Source organism: Petaurus breviceps, unplaced genomic scaffold, assembly GCF_028583685.1.
Source record: "Petaurus breviceps papuanus isolate PSGF00001 unplaced genomic scaffold, PetGlider_PUasm1.0 38, whole genome shotgun sequence".
Lineage (NCBI taxonomy): Eukaryota > Metazoa > Chordata > Mammalia > Diprotodontia > Petauridae > Petaurus > Petaurus breviceps.
The window spans coordinates 67508423-67522091 of record NW_027186304.1 but is presented as its reverse complement, the minus strand read 5'-3'; the positions used below and the strand labels follow the sequence as shown (position 1 = coordinate 67522091).

Below are 13669 nucleotides of genomic sequence, written 5' to 3'. Positions count from 1 at the left end.
GGGTAGATAAAGATTCATTTTTAAAAAGTTAGGATTTTAGTGTCCTGCAAATTCAGAATAGAGCAGCAATGTTTATGAGATGGCTAGCAAATGAGTTAATGCAATCAGTTTGACATTACAAAAGAGACAACGATAAGCTGGAATATATCTATAGGAAAGTGAACAGGATGGTGAGGAGACTGGAAACCATGCCACATAAAGATAAAGCAATCTGAGATGAGAACTAAGAGAACAGGAAGACAAATGATAAACCCCTGTCAATAATATATTTGACAGATCATGAATAATAATAGAGATATTATAGGAACAGAAAAGGGCAAATGTTGACCATATTTTCCTAAAGGGGGAAAGAACTTGAAATAAATACAGGCCAGGAAGCTTGACCAAAATTCTGGCAAAATTCTGAAACAGAACATTAAAGAATATGGTTAGTAAACATCTAGAAAACGAGGCAGTAATTACAAATATCAAGCTTGGATAGATCAAGTACAGATCATGCAAGATTAAATTTATTTCTTTTGACAAAGTCAGCACTTGAATACTCAACTGATTATTTGAATATTAACTTGAGAGACTGGAAAATGTTATAGGTATAGTCCACCTAGGTTTAAGGAAGGCACTGGAAAGTGATGCTTTATTCTTACAAAAAATATGGAAAGGGTTGGACTAGATTAGTGGTAACAAATTCCAACAGAAATACACCCTCTAGGCCACATATTGACTCAGAAAACCCCAAATTAACATTATCCAGGTTGTACTGTATTTTTACTTTTGTTAAACATTTCCTGATTACATTTTAATACAGTTCTAGATGCACTTGGAGTTTTGTAGGTATGAGTTTGATACATATGGATTAAAGCGTACAATGAGATGGATTCAGAACTGGTTAAATGGCTCAACTTAAAAATTAGCTACAATGATTTGATAGCAGTTTGGCAATAGTTTGCAGTAGTGTACTCCAAAAGACTTTGAAGTTTATGATGTGTTATTTCACAATTTTATTAGTGACTTAGATAAAAAGCAGAGAAAATTCTCATCAAATTTGCAGATGGCAAAAGCTGGGAGAGACAGCCAACACTGTATGACAAACTAAGGATCCAAAATGATGACAGGTTAGAGTAGTGGGATAAATCTAAAAAGATATTTAATAGGAACGAATGGGCTAAAACAATCAACATCACAAGAAGAGGATGCAGGAGACATGACTAGGCATCAGTCTGAAAAGGATATGGGAGTCAGCAGAGCAGGAAAAAAAGCCAATGTGATCTTCAGGTGAGAGTTTCCAAGAAAAAGGTGATAGTTTGTTCCACTATACTATTCTGCCATGATCAAACCAAAACTGGAGTTCATGTTCAGGCATTACATTTTAGGAAGGAAACTAATGGAGAGTGTCCAGAGAAAAGCAACCAGAATGGTGAAGGGCCTTGAGACCATTTTAAATAAAGATTGGTTAAGAACTAGAGAATGTTTAATCTGAAGAAAAGTCTCAGGGAATCTGAAGAACTGCTGTAAGGAAGAGGGATTAGACTTGTTCTTTGGCCCCAAAGGATAGAAAAGAAACACTGACTAGAACTTGCAAAGAAGCAAATTTAAGCCTGACATTAGGAAAAACTTTCTAAAACATAGAACTTTAAAAATTGGACTTTTTTGGGAAGTAATACATTCCTCATCACTGGAGGACTGCAAGTAAAGACTCTCTCTGTGGGAGAGGGAGGGTAGGGGGTTTCCTTTTGGGGTATATAGACTAGGTGACCTATACGTAGTATAGGACTGATATTCTTATACCTCTAAAATTCTGCAACATAACTATATTCAAAACTTTAATGAATGTCATGTGAAAGAGGGATCAGATTGTGTTCTACTTGGTTCCAGATTATCTCCAATTTATCATGTATGTATTTTATTTTATATAGATTTACATGTAACCTCCCCCATTAGACTGTGACCATGGTCTGTGGCACACAGTAGGTATTTAACAAATGAATGAGTATTTACTAAATGACTGACAGGACTATGACAAATGAATGGGAGTTGCATATTGGCTCATTGTAAGAAAAAACTTCTTAACAATCAGAGCTGTCCAAAAATGGGATATGCTGCCTCAGAATATACTCAATTTTACCATCACAAGATGACATAGGATACAGACTACAGTCAGGAATGGCATACTGGGGGATTCATGCTTCCATGGGCTGGGAAGCAACAAAGATGATATGCTATGATCCAATTTTCATTAAGTCATAATTCATATTCATGATTCAACAAAAAAGCATCACTATTAAATGAGACAGAATACTTTGTTCCCTTGTGAAATTTCAATATTTCTTCCTTAACATCACCAATATTTCATGGATTGATATTTTAAATTAGGAAATTAAAATTAATTTAAAATTAAGAAATGAAAAACCTGAAAGTTTCATGCTTCTGTATTTCAATAGTTCTGTAAACTATAGAATACAAAGTACTTTCTGTACAACATCACTGAAAAGTAGAAACTTCAAGTAATATTATCACCCTTTTACAGATGAGAAAACTTAAGCTAGTAAATCTCAGAGCAGGAATTTGAACCCAAATTTTCAGATTCCAACTAGTATTTATACTCTACTATGACTTCTAGAAAAACTTAAAACTATAACTACTTACTTCCATCTTGAGAAATGGGAGCAGAGGCATCTGACAAAATTGCTGTATTGGCAGGATTTGCAGAAAAGGCTGTCTGAGCCTGAATAAAGGAAAAAAAATAGAAATGCACATTATAAACTGTACTTGTATATTAGGGACATCAGCTATTATTATTATTACAAAGTAATTAGTACTTCAAAATAAACAGAAAAGTCTTACAACTACTTCAGGAAAGCATTCTTTTAAGCACATGAGTAGTAATATCATATATCTTTTAAAGAAAATCTCCTTCAGCTTAAGTTCATGAGAACAGTAGGTACACTTAACTTATAAGTTAGTCATAACTTTTAATGAAACTAAAACAAATTTTGGCATCCTAAACAAAAAAGGTTCAGAGACTAGTCTAATGCAAAAAAGATTAAGTAAACAATCAGAAGCATTATATATAATTTATTTTCCATTTATTTCACTATAAATTTAGCACTTAGTGAAATGATTCCTAAATTCCATTTTAAAGTTCACAGGGCAATAAAGCAGATTTTAAAGACCACACGAGGCCTGAGATCTCATGACTACTATTAATTCTGTGACAGGGAGCCTATGTTCATGGGAAAAATATTTATCTCCCACTCCGTATGTGCACTGAGACCTGGCACTGCTCTGCTATAAGGGATAAAGAAGAGTCAGCCCTGCCGTTTTCCTCACTGATGTCACTAAAAGAAGGACAGATTACAGGTACCAATGGGCAAAATGACAGTATGAGATTTTTGCCAAGTTAGACTAAGTATTTTGTGCCACAGACCTAAAGCTCATTTTACAACAAAGTGAGGCTAATATCTCTGGTTAAGATGACCTTTAGATTAGGCTTTGAAAATAACAAAAGATACATTATGTTCACCACAGACACATAGTACAACAGATGAATATGGTTGTTAAAGGTTTAAAAGTATCTTATTAAGTCATATAAAGAATAATTTTAATATCTAAAAATGTGTAACTCATGATAAAGTTATGAAGTCACAAACAAGTATATCCTTTTGCTACAAGATCCAGTCCTAAAATACAGAGTATCTTAAACTCAGATATTTGTCAACACGACACCAAATTCAGAAACAAATTCTTTATTTTGAATGCTCTACACTGGCTTCTTACGGCAATGGGCCTAAGAATCTAAGAGACAGTTAAGAAGATGGCAAGTGAAATGACCTCTTCTTATATCAAAGGGAAGGAGTAAATCAAACTCAGCTACTATACTTTCATTGTATTTTTTCCTTAGTAATCTAACCTCAATGAAGAATAGAAAACCTGAAAATTGCTGTAGCTTAACTTTAATCAAAAACTGAAAGCTAATAAGATTCTCCTGAACACTGGACATGCCTTGACCAGTAAGTCCAGTAAGAAATGGCCTAACCCTTTTTTTTCCCACAACTGCCAGAGCACTCAATACTTTTGTTCACTTACAATTATTTGTATTCTTATCCATCTCTGTATCTCTCAAAGTTTATCACAGTACTTTACAGGATCAGCACTTAGTAGAAGCTGAATGAATATCTATCTGATTGCTCCGTCTCAATTTCCTCTGCAGGATCTTCATCCAGCTCATGCTTGCTAATGGTAATTGTCCCAAAGGACTCTGTGTTCTCGGTCCTATTCTCTTTTCTCTCTATACTATTCACCTGATGATGTGATCTCATCAATTATTATGGATTCACTGATCATAGCTATGCTGATGATTCTCAAATCCACTTATCCAATGCTGACCTCCTAACATCTTGTTGTTATCCTTCAATAGTGTCTGACTCTTCATGAGTTCATGGAGACAGCATGCCACTATTGTCCATGGGGTTTTCCTGGCAAAGACACTGGAGTAGTTTGCCATTTCCTTCTCCAGTAGATTAAGACAGAGGTTAAGTGACTTTCCCAAGGTCACATAGCTACTGAGTGTCTGAGGCCACATTTGAACTCAGATCTTCCTGACTCCAGACCCAGCAGTCTATCCACTGGGCCATCTAGCAACCTCATCTTACATCTCCAACTAATTGGACATCATGTAACTCAACATCCCATGGACATCTTAAACCAACAGGTCCAAAGCTGAATTCATTATTTCTCCCCACAATTCTCCCCTCTCCTAACTTTCCTATTTCCCTGTCAGGTAGCACCATCCTTCCAGTCCTTCAGGCTCACAACATAGGTGGTAGCATTCTTGACTACTCACCTTCTCTCAGCCCCTGTATCCAATTTGTTTCCAAGGCCTGATTATTTTACTTTATCATACTTCTCACAAGTGCTCCCTTCTCTACAATCCCTTATCATTTCATGCCTGGACTACTTTAATAGCCTACCAGTTGGTCTCCCCACCACAGATTTTATACCCCACTCCAGTTCATAGCTACTAATAAACTAATCTTCCTAAAATGAAGGTCTGATTTGGAACTATGTCCAAAGGGCTATAAAACCATGCATACCCTTTGACCAATATCACTATTAGGTTTGTGTCCCGAAAGAGAGAGAAAAACAAAAAGGAAAAGCGCTTATATGTACAAAAATATTTATAGCAGCTCTTTTCTGGAGGCAAAGAATTGGAAATTGAGGGATGCTTATCAATTGGGGAATGGCTAAACAAGTTGTGGTATGTGATTATGATGGAACACTATTGTACTATAAGAAATAACGAGCAGGATGCTCTCAGAAAAACCTGGAAAGACTTAAGTGGGATGATGCAAAGTAAAATGTACTGAGTACAATGTAACAGCAATATTATAAGATGATCAATTAATGATGACTTAGCTATTCTCAGCAACATTAACAATCTAAGACAATTCTGAAGGACCTGTGATGAGAAATGCTATCCATCCCCAGAAAAAGAACTGATAGTGTCTGAATACAGATTGACTCATACTTTTTTTAACTTTATTTTTCTCAAGGGTTTTTTTTGGCCTATGTTTTCTTTCACATGACCATTATGGATATATTTGCATGACTAAACATGTATAACCTATACATAATTGCTTGCCCTCTCAACTGGAAAGGTGGGGTAGGGAGGGAGGAGATAAGAAGGGAGAGAATTTGGAACTCAAAGTTCTAAAAACGAATGTTAAAAATTGTTTTGACATGTAACTGGAGAAAAATAAAATACTAAATAAGAATCTCTATGAAGAAAATAAAATATAGTTCTGACCATGTCACCTCCCTACTCAATAAATTCCAATGGCTTCCTATCACCTTAAGGATCAAACATAAAATCTTCTGGCGTTCAAAACTTCCACTCTACCTTTCCAGTCTTCTTATACCTTATGCCTCACCCCATCCCAATGGATTCTACAATCCAGTGACACTGGCCTCCTTGCTGTTCTTTGTATAAGACATTCTATCTCCCAACTCCAAACCTCCACTGGGTGTCCTCCATAAATTTCCATTTATTCCCCCTCCTCCTATGTCTCCTGACTTTCAAATTCCGGCTCAAATCCCACCTTGTAATGTAAGCCTTTACTGCTCTTCCTTAATTTTAGCACCTTTACTCTGTTGATTATTTCCAATTTATCCTGTATACAGCTCGTTTGTACAAAGTTGCTTGAATTTTGTCTCCCCCACTAGACTATGAGCTCCTTGAGAGAAGGAACTATCTTTACATTCTTTCTTTGTATCCCCAGTTTTAGCACAGTGCCTGCACATAGTAGGCACTTAACAAATGCTCTGACTGATTTGCCCAAAATGTTTAAAACTAATTAAATTAACTCCATAGCTGTGAAAGTCTCAAAGCCTTAAAAGGACTGCATCAATGTAAATGCATATATACTAAATATTTAGCCATGATGCAATTGTCTCTAATAGCAAAGTCTCTAAGATTTCATGAAGTCCAATTAAAAAAATAATCCTTAGGCTACTAGGTTGCACTGAAAGGCATCTGACCATGTGTGTTCAGTTCTGGGAGCCACATTTTAGGAAGGATACTGATAAGCTAGACAACATATTTAGGACAACCACAATGGCAATGGATCTAAGATCCATTTCACATAAGATATGTCAGTCGGTGAATAAAAATTCAAGTATGAGGGGCAGCTAAGTGGCACAGGGATAGAGCACAGCACGGGCCCTGAAATCAGGAGAACCTGTGTTCAAACTCAGCCTCAGACACTTGACACTTACAAGCTGTATGACCCTGAGCAAGTCACTTAACCCCGATTACCTCACAAAAAAATAAATTTAAGCAGCTACTAAGTAGCGGGCACTGTACAAAGTAAGGAGGAGTAAAAAAGAGGAACAAGACATTTCCTGTCCTCAAAAAGCTCACAGTCTGATGGGGGGAAATAACAAGTAAACAAATGTGGGCTTCATATCAGAAAAAACTTCCTGTCAACTAGAATTATTCCAAAGTGAAATGGCTGTCTCAACGTGTGTCTACAAGTACAAACTAGATAACTACCACCTGTCAGGTGTGTTACCCAGAAAATTATTTTGTGATGCAAGGATTGGATGAGTGAGCCACTGAGGTCCCTTTGTGTCCTAGAGTAAAGGAGAAAACCCTACCCAGAGTACAGAAGAAAATAGCTTCATTGTACTAGAGCAAAAAATGAGTTTTAAAAAGAGAACAAATAGATGCAAGTAATGCATAGTTAGTGTTATAAATAGAGGCATCAAACTTTCAAAAGCTGTGTGAGAAGAAATCAGTTCAGAGAAACCATGTTTTAATTTCTATCTGAAGCCATCAGCTGTTTAGCTTTGCAGAATAATGGGAGGAAAGAGAAGATACAACTACTGTCACAGTATTTTTCCTCTAGCATTCATTCATTCATTGTTTTTTGTTTTTTTTTGCTTTTTGGAGGGGAGAAGCAGGGCAATTGGGGTTAAGTGACTTGCCCAGGTCACATGGCAAGTAAGTGTTAAGTGTCTGAGGCCAGGTTTGAACTCAGGTCCTCCTGACTCCAGGGTCAGTGCTCTATTCACTGTACCACCTAGCCACCCCCCTCTAGCATTCATTCTTTTTTTTTTTTTTTAAAGCAATTGGGGTTAAGTAATTTGCTCAAGGTTACACGGCCAGTTATTTCTGGGTGTGGCGGTAAGTATCTGAGCCCAGAACCAATCCCAGTTCTCCAGACTCTGGGGTCAGTGCTCTTACTCACTGCGCCACCTGGCCTCCCCTAGCATTCATTCTTATTCTTCAGTTATATCAAGAATATTTATAGTGATGCCCTTCATCCTCTACTCCCCACCCTTCCAAAAAAAAAAAAAAGAAGAAAGCAAAAGAAAAATATACTTAAATATACCTGAATTACTTTATCTACTTTCAGGTCTTCAAGCGATGGATACAAAGACATTTTTGCAGGATTTTACTAAAAAGAGAAGGAAAAAAAAAACATTAAATATCTCTAATTTGAACAAATTGGTAATACCTTTAAAAACAAAACAATTGTGGTTATTTTAAAGTCCCGCTTTATAAAAATATATAGTAAAGCTATATGTTCATAAAGTTACCATAATAAAATAATTAAAACAATAGTTACATTCGATAGCAGATCAACTAATGGAAGAGTATAAACATACAATTCAGAACCCAAGCTGCTGTTGCTATCTAAAACTAAGTACATGAAATATCTGAGAACTGTAATACTATTTTAGGCCTACTATTTATGTAAGAAGAAGTATGGTATAATAAGTAGACAGTTTTTACATCAGGAGTTCAAGTCCTGCTTCTAGTACATTCTGGCTATGTGATCCTGGGAGAACTACAAAAATTTCTCAATGCTCCTAAGGAATTCTCTAATTTTATAAATTGCATTATGGCTGTTAACTTGCATGATACAGGGAGTTTCCAACACCAATGAAATAAAAGGTGAGGATCAACTTTTCCACTCCCTCCCAAACTCATACAATTATGTCATATTGCCTTGACTTAGAATGACAGACTGTTACCACTTGCACATGGAACCTTAGAGATTGTCGGATTAAGGCCCATAAAGATAAGTGAATGGTCCACAGTCTGTACGGTTCACCACAAACCAATATATTCTGTGACCTTAGACAAGTAAATTTCACAATCTAGGCCAGTTTTCTTATCTGCAAAATAAAGGGGTTGGAGTAGATGGATGCTCTATGAGGTTTCTTTCATCACTAACATTCTAATCCAAAATAATTTCATAAACATGCCACAAATGCCTACATTAACATAAGTTACCTGGAAATATATTAAAGAACATAAAAACCTGCATATACAGCATCAAATGGGAAAATAAAATAAGAAAAGAAGACCATATCCAAATTTATTTAATCCATATTTAACTGAAAAAAGTTACTTTGCCAACCTATCCAATGCTATATAGAACATTAAACAGAAAAGCAGGATAGCAACTTGTTACAAGGCCATTTCTGTCTGAACTCCATAAAAGACCTGTGGAAGAAATCAAAACCATGTAGGAATAAGCTAGGGTAGATGTTCTATCTTGTGTAAAACTGAAAAATCCTAAGACCTGTTTGGTGGACCCACAGAAGATAATATTATATTCTAATACTTTTATTCAATTTCAAAAAGGGAATATTTTGTCCACTTGTGTGAATCAACAGAATAAATACAAAAGATTAGCAAGACATCTTTCCATCCAAACCCAATCAAAAATGATATAAATGAGAACAATTGGGGCACTTAGGTGGTGCAGTAGAAAGAACATCGACCTTGGAGCCAGGAGGACCTGAATTCAAAGTTGGCTTCAAACACTTACTAGCTGTGTCACTCTGGGCAAGTCACTTAAAACCCAAATTGCCTCCAAAAAAAAAGAAAAAGTCCCAAAAGTATAATTATAGCTGCTGACATACACAATGGACTTAAGGTGTCAGTTATACATACAGCTAAATCTACCAAAAGACAGAAATACCCCCTTTCTTATTTATCACTACCACCACCCAAGGTAAAAAATTCACATATTAATAACACCAGAGAATTTATTTAGGCTCCGGTTCTAGGAAAGCATCATGCAGCTTTGCTCTAACACTGTGTCACACTGCCTACCCCAAAAAAGCAAGGAGCAGTAAATATTGCTTCTGCCAAGGAAAAAGGAAAGGACAGAGAGATGGAAGTTATGTTACACCCAATGCTCCAGGCCACAAGGACTAGAGTAGAATAAAGCATTAAGACTGAGGCAACCTGAGGCAGAAACCTAGACTGGGCTAGTTCTTATCCTCTTTAAGGTTACTACTCAGGGTAGAGATCTAACCCTCAGCTAGTTATACCATACTGTCCAACACCAGGAGAAAAAAGCCACCCAGGAGCCCAACCTGGGCCAGGATCTGTGCACCAGGAGATGATAAAGTTAAGGAATACTCCCAAAGTATTAAGTGAACAGAGAATATTAGGAAAATGCTCCAAGATAAAAAATTTGGTCAAGAAAACCTATATAAAAACCTAGCCTACAAGCAGTTAAATCAAAAAAGAAAAAAATAAAAACAAAAACCCCCAAAGCACCTCAAATAAACATGACAATGGAAAATAAACTAATATTCAAGTCTCAGCTCACGCACCATGTTCTATGAGAAACCCTTTTTGATCCACAACTGCTAGTGCTTTGTCCCTTAACTACATAACTTTATATATATATACTTATATAGGCATATTTTGTTCCCCATGAAAATGTAAGGCTCTTGGGAACAGACTTTTATTTACATAAAACATAGTAAGTGCCTGGGATATAAGAGATGTTTGATAAATTCTTGTTGAATGACTAAATATTACTCATTAAAATATATCTTGTGGACTCTGAAAGATCACTGAAAGACTGCAAGAAACTCCAAACTGGTCCAAAACAGAATTAAACTCTTAGAACAAATCAGGAATAAATTTAGGCAAGAACACTTTGTGAGTGATACAATACGATTATGATTGCCATTTTGCAGCTAATTAGAACAGTGATTATAATTAACAAACACCTACCAACTGCTGACTTTCAGACCATTTTGGGTTCTGTCCTGGGTCCTCTTCTCCCTCCATACTTTGGTGATCTCATCAGCTCACATAGATTTAATTATAATCTTCCTCAAATCTACCTGTTCCTTTATGTGTGTCTCACTTTTCATGATCCATACTGTCCTTGCAGTATTCCAAAGATAATGGAGAAGTTTTCTATTTCCTTCTCCAGTAGATGAAAGCAAACACAGGTTAAGTGACTTGCCCATGGCACACAGCTAGTTAACTGTCTCATGGAAGATCTGAACTCAGGTCTTCCTGACTCCAGGTCCAGTGCTCTATCTACTGGAGCCATCTAGCTGTCAAATCCACCTATCCTGCCCCAATTTCTCTGTTGTCCTCCAATCTCACATCTCCAACTGCCTTTCAATCATCTCTAGATATCCAGTAGAAAGCTTAAATTCAACATGATCAAAATGTAATTCAATATCTTCCTAAAATCTCCCCCACTACCTTCCCAACAGCACAGGGCCAGGCCTGAAGTCAGGAAGACTCATCTTCATGAGTTTAAATATGGCTTCAGATACTTACTAGCCATGTGACCCTGGGCAAGTAACTTAACCCAATTTGCCTCAGTTTCTTCATCTGTAAAATGAGCTAGAGAAGGAAATAACCACTCCAGTGTCTTTGCCAAGAAAACCTCAAATGTTACAAAGAGTCAGATACCACTAAAACAAATGAAAAACAAAAATTACTTTGGAGGACAACACCATCTTTCCTTTGGCCATTACCTTTACATCTTTCCACCCCTCAAACTCATAACCTAGGAGTCGTCCTGGATTCTTCCCTTCCTCTCACCCCTCATAGCCAAACTGTTGCCAAGGTAGGCTGATTTCAACTTTGCAGCATCTCTCTTCTATACATAGACACTGCCACCTCTCTCTGGTACAGGCCCTCATCATCTCATGCCTAGACTAATTCATTAGCCAACTGGTTGTTGCCTACCTCAACTCTCCCCATTCTAAGCCATCCGCCAATAAAGTGATTTGCCTAAACCATGGGTCTGACCATGTCATCCTCCTCCTTAAAAAATTCCAGTGGTTCTCTTTGGTCTCTTAGGATCAAATACAAAATCCTGCTTGGTTTTCAAAGCCCTTCATAATATAGCCCTTTAACCTTCCCAGCCTTCTTACACCTTAATCCTCGACACAATCTTCAATCCAATGACAGGGTTCTCCTTGCTGTTCCAAAAACAAAGCACTCAACCTTTCAGCTCTGGGTATTTTCTCTGGCTGTCTCCCATGCCAGTAAAACTCTCCCTCCTTAACTCCACCTACTGGCTTCCCTGACTTTCTTTAAGTCCCAACTAAAATCCCTACAGGAAGCCAAAATTTTCCCAAGCCCCACAATCCTAATGCTTGCCTTCTCTTAATTATTTTCTGTTTATCCTGTATATAGCTCATTGGTTGATAGCTGTTTGCTTGTCTCTTCCCCATTAGACTGTGAACTCCTTGAGAACAAGGACTGCTATTTGTCTTTCTCTATCCCCAGAACTTAGCACATACTAGGTGCTTTTGACACTGATTTATGTAGAAGTTCAGATGAGAAAGCAGCATGCAAGGAGTGCTAATTCCAAAATGACCACACTCTTTACATCTTTAAGTCTCAGTTTTCTTATTTGTAAAATGAAGATATTTCTACTCATACTGCCTACAACACCTGGTTTTTGTAAGGAAAGCATGTGTAAACTATCAAGTACATTTCAAATGAAAGCTTGTGTTATAATTTGTGGTTCTCTAATACTTCCATTCATTCACTCACTCAACCAAAGAACTACATGTCTACTATGTAGGTCTTTTTCTTTTCCTTTAGTCCAAGTCTTGATGTCATTGGTGTAAGGGGTCTGGGTGACACTTCCACCACCAACCCAAATGAGCACATGGCTTTAACTAATCTTAAGAGAGCTGCCTAAGGGTACTCAGAGGTTAAGCAACTTGACCAGGGTTACATTAAGTGCTATAGATTCAAATTTAAAAATAAGATACAATCCACAGACTCTGAACTATCCAGGTAACTCTTCATTTTCCATCAATGTCTCTGCTTGTTTGACTCCACAGAATAACAACGCCCCAGTCAGGGATCCCCTTCCCCTACCTTTTCAACTTCCTTTTATAGTCTTTTACCCCCTTAGACTGTAAGATTGTAAATTCCTTAAGCGCAGGAGCTATCTTTTTCTTTTTTGTATCCCCAGGGTTTAGCACAGTGCCTGGCACATAGTTTTTGATGTTGTTATTGTTGTTCAGGCTTCAAAGAGGACAAGTGACATCCTGGAGTGATGTCTGGACTTGCCCAGGAATTGGATTTAAGTGAGGCAAAGATGTACAGAGTCATTAGGCTCACTCTGGCTCACTCTCTCTTCCAGTTACTGAAGACCAATGACAAGACAAAAGTCAGGACTACTGGCAATGGGGACGCACCAAGCTCTAAGGGCTCCACCTCACCTGCATCAAATACGTTCATGGCTTTGGAATGAATTGTTCTCATCTGCCCCTTCCACAGGGGAAGTCTTCACATGCTTGGGGTAGGTTTTTCCTTAACTCACTGAGGCCTGAGTCTGAGGCCTGTCAGTTACTCTCAACCTCGTTTAGCCAGTCTACTGAGACCCTTTTACCAGGGGGTGGTCGATATGCACACTTGACAGCTTCTTGGGAGTCACAAGTGAGAGCTGGAAGAAGGGGAACAGCAAAGGTAAGGGAGTAGCCCTGAAAAGAACTCAGTAAGGCCTCACAACAGGGGTGTCAGTTTTCTCTGAACACTCCACACATCCATGGCACATGGTAGACACTTGATAAATGTTTATTGAATTGAATTGAATTTGCCCTTAAGGGTAAAGCAGGAAGCCCAAATAACCACAATACAAATAAAAATTGTAATATACAAGTGTGACAAGAAAATTTCTGGCTCAGACCTCCCACTCCCCTCTGACCAAAGACTATAATGGGAAAGAAACTCTGGTTCCAACTTCTTTCCTCTACTAAATATGCTAAAAGGGCACTTCCCCAGCTTTATTTTGAGCTTCCGGTCATTGTTCCTGCTAGCTACTTTCACAATATCTGCAGAATCAAAGCCAGGAAACAAGCCTTGTGACCTCAT

General features: G+C 37.5%; 1 protein-coding gene across 2 annotated transcripts in view; it reads right to left on the bottom strand.

Annotated features, from left to right (window-relative positions):
* SDCBP (syndecan binding protein) overlaps positions 1 to 13669 on the bottom strand; it is a 39987-nt gene that overhangs the window by 21932 nt on the left and 4386 nt on the right. For both annotated transcript variants that reach the window (XM_069099989.1, XM_069099990.1), the window contains exons 2-3: positions 7890 to 7955; positions 2644 to 2722 (exon numbers count right to left, since the gene is read on the bottom strand). In XM_069099989.1, the coding sequence (XP_068956090.1) occupies positions 2644 to 2722; positions 7890 to 7940 (130 nt within the window). In that variant the 5' untranslated portion in view covers positions 7941 to 7955. The remainder of the gene's footprint in view (positions 1 to 2643; positions 2723 to 7889; positions 7956 to 13669) is intronic.